General features: G+C 41.3%; 1 protein-coding gene across 5 annotated transcripts in view; it reads left to right on the top strand.

The window, feature by feature from the left end:
* The window catches only part of rap1gap2a (RAP1 GTPase activating protein 2a), an 86,121-nt gene that overhangs the window by 46,164 nt on the left and 19,852 nt on the right, over positions 1 to 20,105 (top strand). For 2 of the 5 annotated variants that reach the window (XM_038693316.1, XM_038693315.1), the window contains exons 1-2: positions 706 to 1,464; positions 15,796 to 15,880. In XM_038693316.1, the coding sequence (XP_038549244.1) occupies positions 1,325 to 1,464; positions 15,796 to 15,880 (225 nt within the window). In that variant the 5' untranslated portion in view covers positions 706 to 1,324. Of the gene's footprint in view, positions 1 to 705; positions 1,465 to 15,795; positions 15,881 to 18,648; positions 18,745 to 20,105 lie in introns of those variants that run through there. The other 3 variants (XM_038693318.1, XM_038693317.1, XM_038693320.1) reach the window with 2 other exon arrangements.

Raw genomic sequence — 20,105 nt, 5'->3', positions numbered from 1 at the left:
TGAACCGTTACTGAAGAGGAAAGTGGCTCTGGCTGGAACTGGAGAGAAACACTAGCGTAGTAGACTGTATTTTTGTTTGAAAAACAAGAAGCACGCAGCCAGTTTATTAGTGTGAGGAATACAAATAGAGGTAAACCGGAGAAAATATGTGGCACAGCATGACAATAGGAGGCAAAGAATAAGACATGCAGTGTTAAAAAAAAAGTGTTATGTATTTCCCTGTGTGAAAAAGAGCATGTGAAATGTGTTAAAATTAAAAATTTTTCCATGTGGTTTCATTTAATCTCCTTTCATTTTGGGAGGTTACATTACAAATCCAATGTCCTTGGCAACAACACAGCAGGCAATAGAGTGATAAGCTTGTTTGAATTGAGATTTCACACAGTAGGAGTGTAGGTGCGTGTGTGTGTGTGTGTGTGTGTGTGTGTGTGTGGTGGGCTGGGTAGGTGTGGGTGTGCATGCATGTGCCTAGAAATGAAATCATAAAATCAAGCACAGATAGAACAAGGTCAGGGAGATTAATATAAAATTATTAACAAGGTAGAAACAAGGGCAGGGAGAGATAGAGGGAGGCATACAGTAGAAGAGGAGGAGGAGGAGAAGGAGGAGGAAGAGGAGGCGGACCTTGCACAAACCCAAGCCTATCAGACAGAGGAGGGCGGGACTTAGCAGTCAGGAAGGAGGTAGCAGAGCAGCAGCAGACACAGAGGGAGAAGAAGCAGAGCATGTAGGTGGGGAAGGTAGAGATAGGTAGACAGAGAGATGCAATACCAAAGTGTGTGTGTCCGTGAGGCTGTCTGTAGCGCAACCCTTCATCCTCTAGTCAGGGACTGTGATGTGTTATGGAGCTGCGATGCACAGATTCTCCGCAGAAGCAGGGAATGCAGATAGAAGTTCACCTTGAGCTGGACTCTAACAGTGTCAATCTGGATCTCTGGGATTACAAGAAATGCTTATTGATCCCGAGACCAAGAACAACAGAGAATTAATCTGGATTTAATCTGATCTGACAACCTGCCAGAGTGGCTCCATAATCTTTACATTTGGGATTTCTGGTCCAGATTTATACCAGAACGTCTGACAGAGAGGCTCTGAACTGCCAGTCCAGGGCCGGAAATCAAACAGGTACTTGGCTTGGCAGAAACTAGCCAGCTGTCTTCAAACCTGACAGCAAACAGAACCAAGATTGTGACGTCCACATCTCACGCTGGAACCCCGCAAAGCCACGGCCAAGCAGGTCCTGCACCCCAGGGAACCTGGAGCCGGCCTGACCTTGGACCGGCTGTCACCTGAACCCCTCTTGGCACCAGCTGAAGCGTCCAGCATGTCTCGGACCGGAGGGAGGTTCCACAACAAAAAGGCCGGCATTCGGGCCGCAGTGATCTTGATCGGACTCCTGCACAAGTCTCGCAAAGCCAAGGAGAAGGAGAGGGAGAAGGAGAGAGAGAAAGAGGAGAGCGAAGGGTGGGTGAAGTTGTGTCGTCCGATGAGGCAGGCATGCTGGGTAGATGATATATGGCTTAGAGACGAGCAGAGAGTCTGCAGTGCAGTGTTGAGCTGGGTTTGTGAAGAAAACTTTATTAGCTTGTAATGTCTTTGTTATTCCAGGGGCACACTCTGTGTGGTTCAATGAGATTGCATCTGCAGTTTTATAACAGCTTCTTTCTCTTGGTGTGTTCTTGTCTGTGTGAGCATGTGTGTGTCTTGTTGATCACACTGTGTGTGTGTGTGTGTGTGTGTGTGTGTGTGTCTCGGTCAGTGGAAATGACAGACGGGAAAGAGAGAAAGAAAGGTATTGAGGACTGTAGGTGAATCGTGTTCTGAGTGCTTTTGAAGAGCGAACGAGAGGCTTGGAGAGAACGGAGCACAGAAGCAACGCTGTGGTGTAAGAGAGAGAGGAACATTGGAAAAAGAAAATGAGAGGTTGTGAAGTGTTAAAAGGGAGAGAGGCTAATAAAAAGGCAAAGTTCATCCACTCATCTCTTCGATTCTGAACAGTTTTTGCTGTACGCGCAAGCATCAGTGAACACTTGTTGATGCCTGTAATGCTGATGACACTGTTTCACTCCTTTAGCACAAGGGCAGTGTGAACGCACGTTTGGAGGCTGGTGAACTGGGTGAGAGTTCAATAGGTTGAGTAGAGAACAGTAGAGAAAGGAATACAGAATACCATGCTGCCCACAACCCTGCTGTTAATAGCTGCTGTAAATACGATATTTAAGCAGGTTTTTAAAATATTTTTTATGGACTATGAAGGCTACAAAGAAAGCAACAAAACTGCCGTTTCTGTTTACAGGTCAAACGTGTGTGAAAGACCTTTAGGCAGATTTGTATAATACCAGATTGTGTCTTCAAGGAGACCGTTGGCGCCATACCCCAAATGCACCTGTAAGAAGATTTTCCCTGCATGCTGTGTTGCGTCCAGATCATCTCACTGCTAATTCTACCTTAGATGAGTGCAGTCAATAAGACCCCTGGGGATATCCTACCTGGTAACAAGCAGTGTATGAGGTTGGCGGGGTCGAGCTGTTATGGGGCGAGCTAACATTAGCAGCCATGCGCATTCAGTTAAACTGGAATCTGCAGACTGCGTTTGTGTATTTAGTATTATTGTGGTGAAGGATATGTACAGTGTGGTCTGGGTTATGTGTGATCTGATATGCAGCACTGAATACAATTTGCTACTCTGTTTTAATAGCCTGGACCAAAATAGACTGTAACTCACTTTGCAAATGCTGATAAGTTTATCTGACCTGTGTGTGTGTGTGTGTATGTATGTTTGTACGTGGGTGTGGGTGTGCGTGTGTGTGTGTGTGTATATAATGTAATCTCAGATAGTGTAAAATGAACTCCTGGATGTGAGACTGAATTAGCAACCACACAAATCGGGTAACTGCCCCAGACCTCCTGGGGCCCCTAACAGCCACAGTCACTATGTGACAGTTGGTTTGTGGGGCTTTGATTAACTGTAATATAGTTTAGATATATGCGACACTAATTGTCAACTGAAATCATAATGGCCTGTAATATTACCTAATCCTGAAGTTTGTATAAGGGACCAAACCTTTACTATATTCCCAAATTAATGTGATTGTAATTACATCATCATACATTAATTGACACAGCAAAGCTGCAGCCAGGTGGTTTTCCAGCATACTGTAAGTGGTTGGTTTCTGTGGTTCTCAGAAAGGGTATCCAATTCATTTTTACTCCAGGGCCCACCTCGTAGAGTAATCCAGCCATGCCTGGAGGCTATGACCTGTCTGTGAATGCAGCAGTACTGCATTGTCATGCAGATACACATGCACACAAATACACACTGACAGGAGCAACTTTTTTGCGTGTTTTTCATACGCTTGTTATGTGATTTTTGATTCTACGTGTTATTGACTCATGTCAAATGACAACAGTAAAATCACGTCTTGCCAGCAGCATTAGCCAGAAGCACCGCGACAACAATATTCTTCTGCTGTCATGTCTATTGCTGTGGCTGTCACATAATGAGCCAGGCACAATTGCAGACAATTTTTCTTTTTCCAAGTGCAGTTGTTATGTGCATGATTGCTCCTATCAGGCTTTTACCACTACTATTTCTCTCAACTATGGGCCATCCATTGTGGCAGGGTATTTCATGTCTTTAAAGCAGGCTTATTCTTACAATGAATTCAAGGAAAAGTGAATTACAGACAGACTGTTATTACTGTTATTAGAACCGAGCATTTGTATCTACATAATAACAGGGAACACTTTGCCTAGACTGCTAGGAAAAGAGTGGTTTATTGGGTTATCGCGCCACCTGGTTTTGCCACATTTCTCTGCCTTCCCACAGATACAGGCAACACACACACACATACACATGCAAACATTTTAAGGCCTGCAATTTTGCGCCTTGCCTTTACCTTCTGTGTATTCCTCTCACTCTTAATCTCTGTGCTGATAGAGCCATAATGTATATTTGGCCTCCATTAAGTTGAACAGCACGAGGTCCGCTGCTCGTATCTGAATGTTTATGTTACCCCTTCGTGCTTTAATGTCCTCCACAGCTCATTTATCTCCAGCTGCAGACCTGTTTTGTGTGTGTGTGTATGTGTATGTGTGTGTGTGTGTGTGTGTGTGTGTGTGTGTGTGTGTGTGTGTATGAGATGTTAGCTACGTATGCATGCGTTGTGTTTAGGCAGTTCTTAGACAACAAGTGCTTATGCGGTTTTTCATTTCCCTGTCGGATTGTGGTGGTGTGGTGCAATCGGTGGGTTAGAGTGTGTGTGTGTGTGTGTGTTTGTATGTGTTAATGAGGACAGCGAGTGTTTTTGAGACCTAATCTATAATCACAGCATGGCGCTTCCTGCTTGCACACTGTGTTATTCCGCTCTAAGATTAAAAGTTTTTAATATCACATCCATACATATTGGCAAAACATGCATCTATTTTGTAAATTGCTATACTTAATTAGCATTTTTTTTAATGACCGTACTGGCTCGGTGGTACAATACTGGCTGTTGATTATGGGGTGCTGGACAGCAATGGCACCAGAAAACTGCTTTAAGTGGATCACTGGATAAAACTGGTTCACTGACAGTCCAGATGTGGAGATGAACTGCTAACCTCGTTTGTAAACAAGCTACAGTGCCAGCAACCATAGCTACGGAGGCTGGGCAGATGCTTCATGAATAAAAGCCCAAATCAGTTCTATTTTCTAAAAGGCTTTACAGGAAAAAGTTGTTGCAGGTGCATTAACAGAACTTAGAACAGGATTTTAATTCATTATTACATGATAAATACATAATTTTATTTTCTTAACAGTAGAAAGGCTTAGGTTATGAGGGGTTGTGAAAATCTGAAAAGAAGTTTAGGTGAAATTCAAATTTTTCCTGTGTTTGTGAATTGTGGATTCCCCTTGTGACTATTTTTCTTAAGTCACGCTAGAAGATCAACATCAATCTAATTTTTGGTGATGATTAAACTACAGGATTAAACAAACAATTTTTCCGGCTAAGCTAACTAGCTGCTGGCTCCAGCTTCATATTTAATGTACAGACGTTGGAGATCCTCTCATCTATCTCTCAGCAAGAAAGCGAAATGAGCTTCAAATTATTCTTTTATTGACAAAAAGAGTAACACATGCACATTCCATGACAAACCACAATTTATTTGTGCGGACAACATTTGGATCCTAATCAGATCTTCTTCACGTCACCACACCCATTATACCAATAGGCTAACAGGCTCTAAGATGACAGGTGATGTGTTTAACCATCCACTGTGCTCAGGTGGTGTACGTGTGATGTGCATATAACTACGCTCCATCTTATGGAGAGGGCGAGACCTTCACACTAATTGAGAGAGCAGAGCCAAGTGAACCAAGGTGACAGGTGGAAAGGGAGAAAAGGGCAGACATTGAGAAGAATAAGGAAGATTAGGGATTATGGAGTGAGATGACTTTAGCCTAGACAATCCTGCCAGCTGATTTCTGACCTTGACAAATGCTTAGATTGAGTCTTCTGTGTGGGTGACCTAAATGGTAAGGGGGCATGCATTTAGAGAACTTAATAATTAACTATTCCCTTAGCCGACAGTTCTCAGAGACTGTAGACAGTCTCCCTTTAAATCAAATCCCTCTTCGGATCCCTACAAGGTCTTCCTCACCTTCTATATATTATTTATAAGAGCAACTGCAACAAAATAATGATGAGAACAGACACATAATGAAATGTGCTGATGATTCGGTTATTAGTCAGCCTACACGGATGGGTTAGAATAAGATCACTGGCCTGTGGAGGAGGACTTTGTGTCACGGCGTGACAAGTCCTTCAGCCTGCTAAATGTAGCCAAAACTAAAGACAGGAGTATTGATTTCAGAAAGTCGTCTACCGCTGCTACAATGATTGTTGTTAAGGGAGAGGAAATTGAGCTGGTGGAACAACTTAAATACGTACTGTTCTGGACAAGAAGCAGAGTTTTAAAAATCTGTTGAAATTCTCAAAAAGGGAAGCAGCATCTTTTCATCGGGAGGAAAACAAACTCTTGAAATGTTTTTCCTGCTTTGATGAGTGCTTTATAGAGGGTTTGTAGAAACATCTTTATCTTGATCTTGTCTTTTTTTACTGCTTCCTGACATGGACGTCTTTACACAGCCAGAAAGAACAGGCTTGTTAATGTGACAAGAGACAGTTGTTAGGGTGAGTCAGACCCTGCTGAGGGATATTTACAGCAAGAGGGTCCATAGATTGTCTTACACAGAGAAGGTGAGCTCTTGCTTTTAGGTCACTGCTACAGAGTGCCTGCTAGGAAGAGAAAAAGCCTTAATGTTGTCCTTATCTGGATGACTATTGATATGCTGAACATAAAAAAACACACGCACACTAACAGCTGAAATCTTGGCCTCTCTTTGCACTGGGATACTGCGTTTTCCTCATATGTATTTGCACTTTATGCCAGCTCAAAATCTGATATAATCCGAGTTGTTTTTAATCATTTATTATGGTTTTGCAGTTTTGTATGTTTGTCCCAGTTGTTTGATTTTTGAGTTTTGGTGTTTTATCATATTTCCCTTTGGAGTAGATAGATTGATTTAATTTGACAGTAATGCAAGTATCTCAACAGTTGCAGTCCCTAAAGAGAAAATCTCATCAAACACTTGTCAGTGGTCTATTATATCTGTTTGATGGTCCTTGATATGGAGATGCTCAGCAGCTTCTGCGGAGCATAACAGCAGAAATGTAAATGGTTAGACACTAATTGAGTGCTGTCTTCCTTTGAAAAGCATGGTAAATGCTAGAAAATGTCTGTACTTTTCAAACAAGCATGCAGAGGAATGGTGAAGCTCTTCTTTGTTAAACCTGACCAGCTCAGGATTAGACCCTCCCATATGCCATCCAGTCGGGCTCATGGAGTTTTTGTAAGAGTGTCCTGCGGTAGCCATGTGGTTGTTGAAATGTTTGGGAATGAACAACCGAGACAATAAATTACACTAGCAGCTGGTCACAGTTAAAACCCATCAGGAATAACCTGCCTCTGACACAGAGTCAGACGCGACACGGCAGCCAGCCGGGCAACGGTCCAGTAGAGGGAAATGACACAGACACACACCCATACACATACAAAGCATCTCTTTAATCAAATCAAGTCAACCTTTGTGTTCTAAGTTTTCAATTTCTAGTAGACCTGTTTTAAAACAAGAACCATGTAAAAGGTGTCTTAAATACCTGCTTGATGGCTACATATATTCATGATGTCGTACTGCAGCGCTAAGGCTCAAGCTGCATGTCAGGCAAAAAGTCTGATCTTTAATTTTTCCTTATTTTATTCTAATATAACCCTTTCTGGCTGCTAAGCTTGTACATACTTGGAAAAGGAAGTCTGTGGTTAGATTTATGCTTTATTGTATGTCTCAAACTGTATTTTGACTTTCAACATTATAAGAGCTATTAGGATGAAGACCAACCAACGTGCTTGGAAAACATAATTCTATCTGGGAGAACGTGTTTGAATGTAATGATGCTAATGTTAGCCCACGCTCTGATATAGCAGCATCACAGCCTGGCTCCCCTGCAGTCAGGTAAATTCTACACAGTAGAAAAGCCAGTAGCCAAAACAGTATCACGCTCACTACAGCCTCCACGGTACTTTGAGCTTTACAGTCCTTTTCTGTCTTGTTACGGTTGCTAAGGTATGATTGGACAATCTCTGTTTGGGGGAGGGGTTTAGGGAGTGGTAAATTGTGTAGCTTTGTATGGTAAGATATATTTTTACCCTTGCATTTCATATTTGCAAGGCATTTTTATTGAATCACATTTCCCCCCAAACATTCTTTTGTGTGTGAAGCCGGTGGAAGATTCTGAACATTCGCTCTTAGAGAGAAAACCTCGTTTGACAGGGCCGATGTTTTAAAGTGCAGTCTTTCATGTTGCCATTCTTGACCACCTTACGCTGTTTTTCCTTGTCCTGTAGTCCCTTCCCTCCTCTCGCAGTCGAACCCAGCTCCTCCTGCTGTTTAACACAACGGCTTTTTATTCACTGACTCACTCGTATTTCCATTCCCTTGTCTCCCCCTGCGTTTCCTCTCTACCCTCAATTACTCCCTCTTTTAGACTCCCTCTTGTTCCTCTTGTGCCTTTCACTTCTTTTGTGATTAGCAGCTGCACACACACCAAAACGTAAACACATTTGATTGCACTCACATGCCTCTTTGCTGTCTGTACACGTGTGTGTGTGTGTGTGTGTGTGTGTGTGTGTGTGTGACAGTAAGCCTTATCTTTGGGTGTAATGGATGAGATGGCATAGTCTCTAACAAGTGTCCAGAGACCCACCCAAGACGGCCCTATTTACCCAGCTCTGCACTGGGGATTGAGAGTGCTATTTTTAGTCTGGCGATTCATTTGTTCTCTCTCTCCATACTTTGCTCCGTGGCCCTTTCTCTTTCAGCGATCTGTCTGACATTCATTCATCCTGCGCCTCTCCCTCTCTGTCTTCATATCACTCTCCTTTTCTTCAGGACCTTTCTGCTCTGGCGTGATTATTGGCTAGTCTGAAGTGGATTGGTTGTTTTAGAAAAGAAGTATTCAATGTCATCTGACAGATGCTTAACTTCTGTTTCTTCCTTTAACTCATCTCAGCCTGACAGGGTGAGATTGGGCTATGATAAAGAGGAAGTGGATCCCAGAAAATGAATAGGATTAGACAGGATTTATGACATTTCCAGTGATATGACAGAGAGGGTGGTGATGCCAGGCAACTATGTTTTTCACTGCAATGCAGTACTCTGTCTTTGAATTACATCGAGGGGATGTGCATGTGCAGGACGAAAGTAATAGAAAAGAGCATTCACATGACATTGAGACACAGAATTAAATTCCTTTGAATGAACATTATTATTCACGTGCCGTGTTTCAGGTTTTAATTTGATCAAAAGTCTCTGTTTTTATGCATGCCAATGCATTATAGTTGACCATCAGCACAGCCGGGCTATTCACATAAAGTGTGATTAACAGCATAAAGCCCAACCGTAGACAAGGAAACAAACATGATTCAGCCTGTGGCCTTTATCAGTGTCTCCCTGCTGTTGGAAGGTAAGTACACGCAAATGTCTATCAGAGGTCTCTTGGCACCATTTGTGCAGCGAGACACAAAACAACGCTGACATTTCAAAGGTAAAACAAAAGCTGCAGCACGTAACCTTTTACTAGCTTGTAGTGTTTGCCTGTTGGTTTTTAGATGGTAAATCCAGTGTCAAAGATGAAGTGTGTGTGTCAGAGAAGCTGGTCATTTAGCCTGTTTGGGATCTTTAATGTCTGTGTTTAAGTCAACAAATGTGCTGCGGTACTTGGTAGCTGTTTAACACAGCAGAGTCAAATGTTACAGTGAATCTTCCAGGGTAACACATTTACTGCAGTATAATTAACCTGGTTTCTTTGCCAGGAACAAAATGACACACTCATAGTTTCCTAGGGTGGGACTGTATGTGCCTGTATGTAACTGAGAGAGGAGAGCCAAGTGAACCAAGGTGACAGGTGAAAAGAGAAATAAGCAGACATTGAGAAGAATAAGGAAGATGAGGGATTATGGAGTAAGATAACTGTAGCCCAGACAATCCTGTCAATTTTGATTTCTTCTTTTATTCCCCAAGCACAAGAAACCTGAACTTGATAAATGCTTAAATTGAGTCTTGTGTGTCAGTGACTGAAATGGAAAGTTGGCATGCATTTAAAGAGCATAATAATGATAGAATAAATCTGAGGCCTGATAAAACACCCAAAGCCAGTCCGCGTAATGTAATCAAACTAAAAGCGAAAAACCTTTTGAAATTAAAACTAAATGCCACTGAATCGAAAACTGTATTAACCATGCTTATGGGTCAGTCACACACGACCATGGGTGGTCAGGTAAGTAACGAAGAACACACAAGCCACTGAAAGGTCTCTTAGCTTGTGTGTGTTTGCATGAATGTGGGTGGTTTGCTAACATAAGTTTCAGTCTGTCACAAAAAGAAGTTGTGACAGTGTTCCAGTTTTTTTTTTTGCTGCAAAGCCCATGTATGCACAGGCACATAAACACAAAATCAGTAGAACAGCTAAATGAAAAGATTATTTACTCCCTCTTCTTTCCTCTTGCCAGCTATGTAGTTGAAGGACCAATTATGTTTGTACACACATTTATATATTAATTTATAAAAGCAGCGATGTCTCCTCCAGAGACATGTCGCGTCCCTCCTCCTAATCACCCCCTCTCTATGCGTCTGTCTGTTTCTCTTCCTCTTATTGATGGTGAGAGCGTTTCAAGTTGTCTGGCTGGACAGTCTTATCTCCTGTCCGCTGTCATCTTTGAATCTATTCACATCACAGTAAGAGAGAGAGGGCGAGGCATGGCGTTCTCACAGGAAACAGCCGGTGACTTGGAGTGCAGTTGCTTCATAATTATTGCTCTCCTGACCCCTCCGCATATCTGCACATATCTGGAATGCCTATACTCTCCTGTTGGACAGCTGACTGACTCATACACCCATTTCTTACCTCTATATGTAGAGAGGACTTTGAAACAAGGACAGATAGATAGATAGATCAAAGATAGTACAGGGTGAAATAGAGGAAGGACAAGAAGACATAGTGATAGCAATTTAAATTGCTGCTTAAAGGGCATTAAAAGAGATATGGCAGCACTGTCATGTACCTTACAAAGTAACAGATTATGTTTAGTCATAGTTACTAAAATAACCCCTAAATCAGACTGTTTTTTACCAAATAACATGTATGAATAATACTCCAAAGTCTTAAGTAATTTATTTTGCTTTTTGTGGGTCATTTGGCACCATTTAGTCTATCTGACTTATATTGTGCAGAGACAACGTGTCATTTTACATCTGAATGTGATGGAGAAAAAAAATTCAGGGGACAAAGTCTAAAGAGCAACAAAGTTCATGTAGGGAGGGGGTCAGGGTTGACGGCTGGCTCAAACAAACACAGGACTTTCACCCTGGAGGCAGCTGTTCATGTCCCATGAAACCAAAAGTCAACTTATTTTAACATACGTGAGTTAATGGACATAAGGTAACCTGACTTACCTCACGTATGTAATGTAACTTAACTTACATCATGTGCGTAGTAAATGATTTGACAAGCTGTGCAGATTATTACTTTCCAGAATATAAAATAGAATAAGAATTACCTTTGTTTTAATGTAAGTGAAACTGCTCTGTTGTTTCCCGCTTCTGGCAAAAATTATTCATGCTTGCAGCACCGTCCATTAAATACTACTTATATGTCCTGTAAGATGTGTTCCTACTCTTGTAACTTAATTAACTTTGGTTATATTAAGCAACAGGCATCACCTTTCCTACATGCCGCCTGCAACATCAGCCCCTTAAAGTGCTTAACCAAGCGGTAACTGTTATGTTTAATATGTTGCGTATGTTGGATTTTGCTGTGCAACGAGATTCTTTATTCTCAGTCTGCTTTAATATACATCAGGGCTGATGAGTCCTACCCTCCACAGCAGGCTATCTTAAATTCCCTGCCCTCCCCTTCTCCATATCTTTAAAACCCTCATCTTTCTCCTTTCCTCTGTCTCCAATTACTGTTGTATTAACTCCATTAGAGAAACCATCGGTTGTGTAATTGGCCAATTGACATGAGGATCAGGCTCCTTATCAAGTTTCATAACAAAAATGAATCCCAACTGGAAACAGGAGTGCGCAGTAAGCCCCTGGGAGAGTCTTCATATCCCAGACCCCCTCCTCAATCTTTCTGTCTCTGTCCTCCATTCTATATTTTTATCAACTATCCATCACCCCGATTTCCTGTTTTCATCTCCGTATCTCCTCTTCCTGTGATCCGTCCATCATGTGGGGATGTGTAGAGGTGTTGCTCCCCTCCCCCCTCTCTGGGTCCTAGCCTTTGCCTGATGTCCCACTGTCCTAATCTTATCTCAAGGTTGTAATCAATGCATGAAATAAACAAGATATATTACAATCTCTCCCCCATTCTGTCTCTCTCTCTCACACGCACATGCAGACACATTACCGGCATCATTAGATAAACATGATGACTGTGTAGATGTAATTACTGTTGAATCAACCATAATTAGCGCCAGCCAAATGCAAGCAGGATTATAGACATGCTGCTGTACAAGAAAGGTACATCTTGTGCTAGTTTGGATGTAGATATGGAGCATGATCTGCCCTATTTTTGGCCAGCAGGTTTACAACCACTTAATCTTAGCTCCAGGTGACAGAAGCTTGGGTTAAGTTACACTTAATTCATTCACTCGGTGGAAATTCATCCAACATCACCTTATTTCCTAAAATCCTTTAAAGAGCATGTTTATTGTTGTGGCTGAATGAATTTTTCAGAGGTGACTTGTACTTGGCGGAGAGCCGGGCCAGGGGGAGTTTGTGGGATGTTTCCCACAGCCAGTATTTGCTGTGTGTTAAAGTAATGTAGTTGTATGGCAGCTGCTGCACTTGTTGTTTGTACCAGTTCAGTTGACCGCAATTTAACCTTGGGATTAAATTTCAGAGCTGATGCCTACTTCCTTGAAGCCTACATTATAGGTATCAAAATATTTAGAGAAATATCACCTATTTATCTATTAAGTCAGAGTTACATGATTACACAGATGGCTGTCCAGCATTTTTTCCAGTCTGCTTTGTCTGTTTTTGAGGAGAAAAGACTGTGTTGTTGACACTGACAGCAAGATTCCTCACCTCTCTCTGTGTCACTTTACTAGGTGTCTAACTTTTTCCTCCCATTTGGTCTACTTTCAGTTACACCATTTGTCTTTCCCCCCCATGTTTTCCTGTGTCTTTTGGCCTTTGCATCACTCTCCTTCGCCAGACAAGAATGTTGGTATCGGTCCTAATCCAAACAAAGATGGTAGCTAGAAATGACACATGTTCTTGCTTACTAATATAGAATAATAGGAAGTAACATCAATTAAGCTAAAAAACATTTCCATTATGGTTCGCATTATATCAATTGAGCAAGGACATATGTCATTTCCGACCACCATCTTTGTATAACTCTCTGACTCTAAAGAAATGTTGTATTGTACATACTGAACTGAATCATCCATTGTGAACATACTTAGTAGGGATACTGGGCTGTAATAATACATTTTACACTATTTGATTATGCTCTTATGCAAAGCACCTTTTTTTTAAAAGCGACTTGCCCGCACTTCTCATCTAAACCTCTTTCCACAGTTCCCTCTTCTGACTCACTCTCTCCATGACCTCTTCTTCCTAAATGGTTTCTTTGCTTCCTCCCTCCCGCTGTCCCAGTATGGGCTCTCCCTCCTTCCTTCCCTCCTTTCCTGGGTGGGAGTCGGAAGCAGTGACGTAGCTGTTGTTTCATCGCCACAGAGACCAGTCCAGGCTGCAAGGACAGCAGCTCCTCGTCTTTCTCTCTTCCTCTAACGGAGACACACAGTTTTCCCCTGCATCTCTCTGTGTGCAGGTGTGATTGAGGGTGCAAGACAGGGAGATAGGTGTCGTCCTTGTGCCCATACAGGGCAGCTGTAGAGACAGTGGTCATTGGACCTTTTTTACAGTCCAGTGGTAGAAAACACAAGGTGTCCTCTTTACCTCAGGCTGAAAAGAACAAAGGCAAAGAACAATGACAATGTATGGCAAAAAACATGTTTTAAAAAAAATCTTTTTCTCAGTTTTGTAAACTCTCCCTCTCTGTCTTGGCATATGATGCTGATCCAAACATTGTGCACCCTTTGGTTACTGTATGCTAACATGCTGCAGCAACTTACGTACACACAGGGGGACACAGTGGTGCATTGTGTGAAAGCTGAGCCTTTGGAAAGAACGGAGCAATTCTGGCTTTTCCTATGGAGAGTGGAATGCATGGGGTTTGGGTTTGGCCTGTGGTGACTAACTGAGACTCTGGTATGCTTTGGCTGTTACTTTCGCCATTCGGGTGTCTTTGAGAAATGGAGAGGCTACGCTAGTTAACGTCAAAAAGCGTTAAATTCATCAGAGGCAAGGGGCAGAAACTGCTTTGCTACCTCTCATGGCTCCCCTCTACAACAGCAAGCTGCTATTGTCCATTTTTATGCCATGTGCTTTTGAGTTTTGTTGCTACTCGCAACCCACTTGACACAGCTGCATGAGACAATGGAGAATGTGCTATTATGATTCCAGCTAATGAAAGGAAATAAGGGGCATATTAATTTCACATAAACCCTCAATTAAAATTTTCATCGTGTCCTCCCATCTAATAAATCTCAAGTGATCAGCTTTCCACATTGGTAGAAACAGCTTTTGGTTTAAGAATGGGTGTAGGTTCTATTTGTCAATATAAATAAAATAAAAAAATCCAGATACAACCACTTAAAAGTTTCACATCACGTATACATGCATAACAACAACAAAAGGCTCTCACATTATATGGTTATGGCATAAGATTTAGGCTATGACTACCAATTTACATCCAACAAGCCGTACAGGTGTGGGTTGGTAGATGTAGAGGCAGAGAGAACATGTGGTTCAAGTGCATTCTGCAGCTCCAAAGCAGGATTAGAGAGGGTTTAGTGCATCTGTGCTCTTTTGTTTCCTGATCTTGATGATATATTCAGCATAAGAAGTGTCCATCACAAGGTATCATATCTGACGTTCCAGTGAAAAACCACTGGATTTTATTAGAATAGAGGTTTCTGGGGTTAAGCTAATCCTCACGCTGCCTCCCAGTGACAGCTCAACCTTTAACATCTGGGCTCATTAATGTGCACTCGTGTTTCTGAGAGAAGCTGCAGAGGAAACGCATAAAAGAGGAGAAGAGGTTTCTATCCCCAAAGGACTTCTCTTAAAGTCTCCCTGACAGCCCCTGGGACTCAAAAGAGCATATCAAAACAGCAGAGAGCCATCTGATACTTCATTGCATATTTCCAGCAGGCTCACTTTGAAACCTCAAACTATATTAAATGTTAAAACAAAAAAATTGTTTTGTAAGTTCATGGCTCTGGGATTAAACTGCAATGTAAGCCTACCACATTTTAACTACACTGACACCGATGGTGACAAAAGCAAATCTCATAGAAAACAGAATCTCGTTACTCTGCGTGAAAACTGTGTGATGCTGTAAAATTGCCATAACACTAGTGACATTTTGAGTAAAATCCGTAATTTTTATCAGTCAAATTTTAGCTCTTTATTTTACTTTATTGCAGTTAGTTGTTCCGTTTTCATAACATTTTCATTTAGCAGTTAGCTAGCTCCAGTTACCTGTTCAGTTAGCTGTTAGCTGAGTTAGCTTTTATTGTATCTGTCAAAGTAGCTTGATAATGTCTCCTTATGCATGTTTTTAATAGTTACAAGACAGCAATAGTGTTTTTCTCAGAACTTGTTAATAGGATAAATTCATTGTTGTTTTTACTTTCTTCAGGGGAATGTTTGATTAAAATAATAGCCTGGTGTTAATCTTCTTCAACGTGTCCTTATTTGCTCCTTTTCCCTGTACGTTTCTCCCAAAAGGAGGATATGTGACAATGTGACAAAAGAGAAATGCAGGAAATATGAACTTGATCTTGAAAATGAGACATCCTTTACAGTTAAGTTAGCGAGTGCACAGCAAGCTGCTGAATAAGTTGAGAGCTGATGCGAGGGGAAATAGTGGTCTAGCGTGTCCTTTATCCATTCACTGAAATAAGGGAAAGACAGTGCATCAGCCTAATCAAATTACTTTGAAAGGGCACTGCCTATGCAAATTAGGACCTTTGATCAAATTTGGAACATTTTGATGGCCACGGACGTCAATAAGTCAATCTTGTTTATTCCTTATTTTGTCCACTTCTCTCCAGGAAACAGGAGCTGCTGAACATTTCCAACGTCCCTCTGGGAGAATGTCCCCCCTCACCCCCCCGCACTGCGCCGCCCAGCATGAAGGTAGGAGACACACACACACACACACACACACACACACACGGCATATGGTGGGGCATACAAGTGTAGACAAACACGTGTTTTGATCTGTATTGATTTACTGACTTTTTCATTGATATAGTTCACCCTTTAGAGCGTTAGGGCTATTAGAAAATGGATTGATTCTGTTTATCTTCAATGAGAATTTTCTTTTAACAAGCAAAGCAGTTCAGAGACAGTGACAACTGCAGCGTCACTACAAGTCAGCGCCTTAACACATATTACATAACTACATTTAATGCAAAGTAAGTTTTTGACAGGTAATTTTACAACATTTTAATGGCACCATTTCTTTGCCTGCCCTTTACTTGCTGTATATTCTATCAGGTTGCATTATAATAAACTGAGAAATGTAAATATTTATTTTGCATCTATTTGCAGTATCTACAGTATGCACATAGAATAATTGCATTAAGTTAAACTCATACTCTACTGTACATACTATACAGTATGTACAGTAGAGTATGAGTTTGTTTTGTGTTATTTTGTTTGGCATATAATTCACAAGGTCATCCAAGCAATCACGCAGCCTCTGTTCAAAAAAGATTCTTCATGATTTATTTCAAATATTGCTCTCAGAGAGAGTAAACATGGTGACATAATTTTGTAAATTGAACCCCACTCTGTTTTGCAGTGAATGCTCCTGCAGGTGTGGAGTAATCATTTTTTTCCGTGCTGTCTGCTTGATAAAAATGCTGATATTTTTTGAGCTGCCTCTGGAGGCAACAGCCCAAGATGCAAAGCTCATGCAGAAACTGAACTGTGCTCTCTATAATGCGTAATATTAAGTTGTGTATTTCACCACCAACACTACACTTTAATTTTTTTCTTTATATTTTTACATAACATTTCTCATCCAGTCTCTACTCTTCTATACTGTTACTCTGCTTTTACTGTTTGTTGAACTTGACTTGTGTTAAGAGAACTAATCGTGACCACCTTGACTGGTAGTTACACGTGATCTCACTTGTTTTTATTTCCCCTCATTTGACTACTTTTATTTGCAGTTGTGGTATGACTTGGAGTCTTTTGTGTGGGGTTTCCTTTTGCCAACGAAAGGTTGTGTTACTCAAAAGGAATGGCAGTGGAATTATCTTGTGGTGTTGGTTTGTGATCAATTATAGTGGGAATAGGTTTGAGGCTTTATTCTCAGGCTAATGGTATCCTGACTACAAATTGTCAAGTTCAGTCAAATGGTGTCATCAAAGGAACCTTTGGCCAGAGCTGTGACTCGGCAAATTGAAAAGAAATTATCAGAGCAAAACCAAACTACATATGAATACAAATCGAATCCTTCTCAGGTGTTGTCACACTGATTCATGTAGTATTACTGTGCTGCACATATAGGAAAGGCATTTTACTATTTATGTGAGATTGGAAGGTGAGATGCTTGCAGACAGTCATTGCTCATGCTGCATTGCACTTGTACTACAGCTGAAGAATTTAGCTTTTTTTCCACCAGCATGATAAAAGAGAGGATAAATTTTGCAGGGAGGCAGATAAGCACGGCGATATACAGGAAATAGATGACAGCTCCTGCAAGACGGGACCACTTTCTGCAGTCACCTTGAACTAAGGCATCATTACTGATTCTGCTGAAGACAACACAGAGGGAGGTAGCACAGAGATGAGGAGAGGACCTGAAGGATGGAGTTTGCTCATGGTGAGAAAGACAGAAAGAGCTGATTGACTGAAAGTATGGCCAGGCCATGACAGGAAAAAAAACAATATCTAAGATATATTACTCAAGGCATTTTCTTCTCAATGTGTGGCTGATTTCTGGTAATTATTAATCAGCAACCTACAATTTAGCTGTGAGCTAGAGTGCTCTAATGGTCAGATATTCATCATTAATGTCACACTGGTAAAGAGGTTATGATACTTATAATTTCCACATCAAATCCACATCCGCGAGAGTGTACAGGTTTGGCTGCAATACGTATGACAGAAGGAACATGTGGAACAAACAGATGATGATGATGATGCACAGTGGCCTGAAAAAAATTAAACACTTAAATTATTACATTTGTTCTGCTTCTCAGATTGGTAAGCACATGTTAACAAAACCATTGTGGCTCTGGAATCAATTTCCTCTGTTGTGTATTTAATGTGCTGGATAATGCACTACTCACAGATACGAAATACCTTCACATCTGACTGCACAGACGTGTTGTTACTACACAACGTAGTTATTGGCATTGTCCTTCTAATACAGTGGTCATAAAGATGAGTCTCCTGGGAGGCCAAACTGGCGTAGAAATGGGGGTTTTGAGCACCTGGCACACATACTGCACCACAGTACACGATCCACTGTGCACTGCAACAGGTTGGTGTATGAGAGATAAAGGAAATAAAGTGAGGTCATTTTGTCTTTCCTTTCCTCTTTAAGAAGGTTTTTCAGTAGGTGGGACAGGTGTGCGTGTGTGTGTGTGTGTGTATGTGTGTGCAAAGCTTTAACCACGCATTTCATTCTGTGATTTTGCACTTTGTAGTGACTCACGCTGTGCTTAATAATAACAGCCAACCTTCAAAGACACTGCCGCTGACACAGCAAAACAAAAAACAGTTTTTGAGCCATGTGACCTATTGTGTGTGCGTGTGTGTTTTGTGTAGACACACATACACGCTGAAATGACGTGTTTTGTTTTGCTAAAGGATTCCGTTTGCTGCCTGACTTGACTTTCCTGTTTCAGCTTGAGGCATTAAAAGGCAAAATAGAGATTATAAGAGAGTGAGAGGGGAGTCACTTTCTACATGGAGAAAGCACGTGAGAATATATGGAAGACAGACAAACAGAGGGTTCATATGTTTTAGCTGCTGTTGTTAAGGTAAGTCAAAAAATGCAAACGTAGGCTATTCTGTAACTGAAAACAATTTGATAGGTGTGTGGCTTAATGTTTAAGTTAATATTATATATCTATATCGGTTTCTATCTACAATTAATCTACTTTAGATATGAATTTGGTCAAAACTGAACAAATTGCTCTTGAAATTTCCACAGACTTCCATTCATCACTGCTTGCTCAGCAGCAAGGTGATTACAGTGCAAAAACAACATCAGGGCGGCTGTCTTTTGAACTTTACAGTCAGGTGCTGTTTGAAAGTGCTGGCAGAAGAACAAACGCACTTCATTGTCAGTCAACATGGCTAATGTCATGATGGTCCTGTTTTACAGCTTATAATTCTCATGTTCTCATGTGCTCAAAATTTAATAAAGTACTGAAGTAAATATTCTGTCCCTAGAGGGGAATTCGTGTTGGCAGTTTCAGTATCAGACTCTCAAGAATTTGCAGGGTTTCATGGTACATGGAGTTTGGGAAGAACTTCCCATCCCTCAGTCAGTGTAAGTACTGAAAGAGTAGAAACTGGCAGTGTTGTGATTATATTGGTATCCTATAAGCACTGCGTCTCTGAAACTTTTACAGTTTTGTGTTGTATTTATGCCAAACGAACGCATGTACAGCATTTCACAATTTTTCATAACCCAGGGCCCGAGCCAAAATCAATGATGCACAGTCAAGTACAGATGTGTGTCAGTGCACGAATTAGCCAGTGTTACTGGTATCTGATAGAGCTGTTGTGTAAAGGTGTTTGTGTCTTATGATAACCATCTCCTCTTCCACCCATCACCTTTTTCGGCGCAGACAAAGAGTTGTGGGCAGGAGAGAAGAGTCTGTGGATAAATCATGCAGTCATGCAAAGCTAACTTTGGCTCAGGTGCAGGTATTTTGAACAAGGCTGTCTAGTGTTGCAAACAGAACTGAGCTGCACTCACTCTCAAGAAAGTGACTGCTAGTGGATATAAGAAGAGGTCAATACCTTTGGTAACCCTGTCAGTTTGACTCGCAGGGAATGAACAGAAGAGAAAATAAATGAATCAACAATGAATGAAAGCAAATGTACCTTGTTCCTATTTAATTCCTTTCAGTGAGTGTATTTGATAAAGTAAAATTCTGTAATTCTCCTGTAATCCTCAAGATAACACGATGAGACGTGGAGGCCGCTGTCCCTGTCTGTGACTTATCATCCTTGCAGTCATTGTGCGGATGATAATGTTCATGACTTCACATGACAATGTGTGAATTCTGGCAGCCAACGAGTCAGTCAGTCAGCTGGTCTAATCTGCCTGCGGTCTGTGGTTCCCCTAGCAGGTTGCCATGGGAGATAAGAGAGAAGAGAAAACATAATA

The sequence above is a fragment of the Micropterus salmoides genome, unplaced genomic scaffold, assembly GCF_014851395.1.
Source record: "Micropterus salmoides isolate LMB-PRFRI ecotype aquatic unplaced genomic scaffold, ASM1485139v1 Ms_hic_scaffold_3, whole genome shotgun sequence".
NCBI lineage: Eukaryota > Metazoa > Chordata > Actinopteri > Centrarchiformes > Centrarchidae > Micropterus > Micropterus salmoides.
The sequence above is the reverse complement of the archived record's forward strand: the minus strand, read 5'-3'. Positions and strand labels throughout refer to the sequence as shown.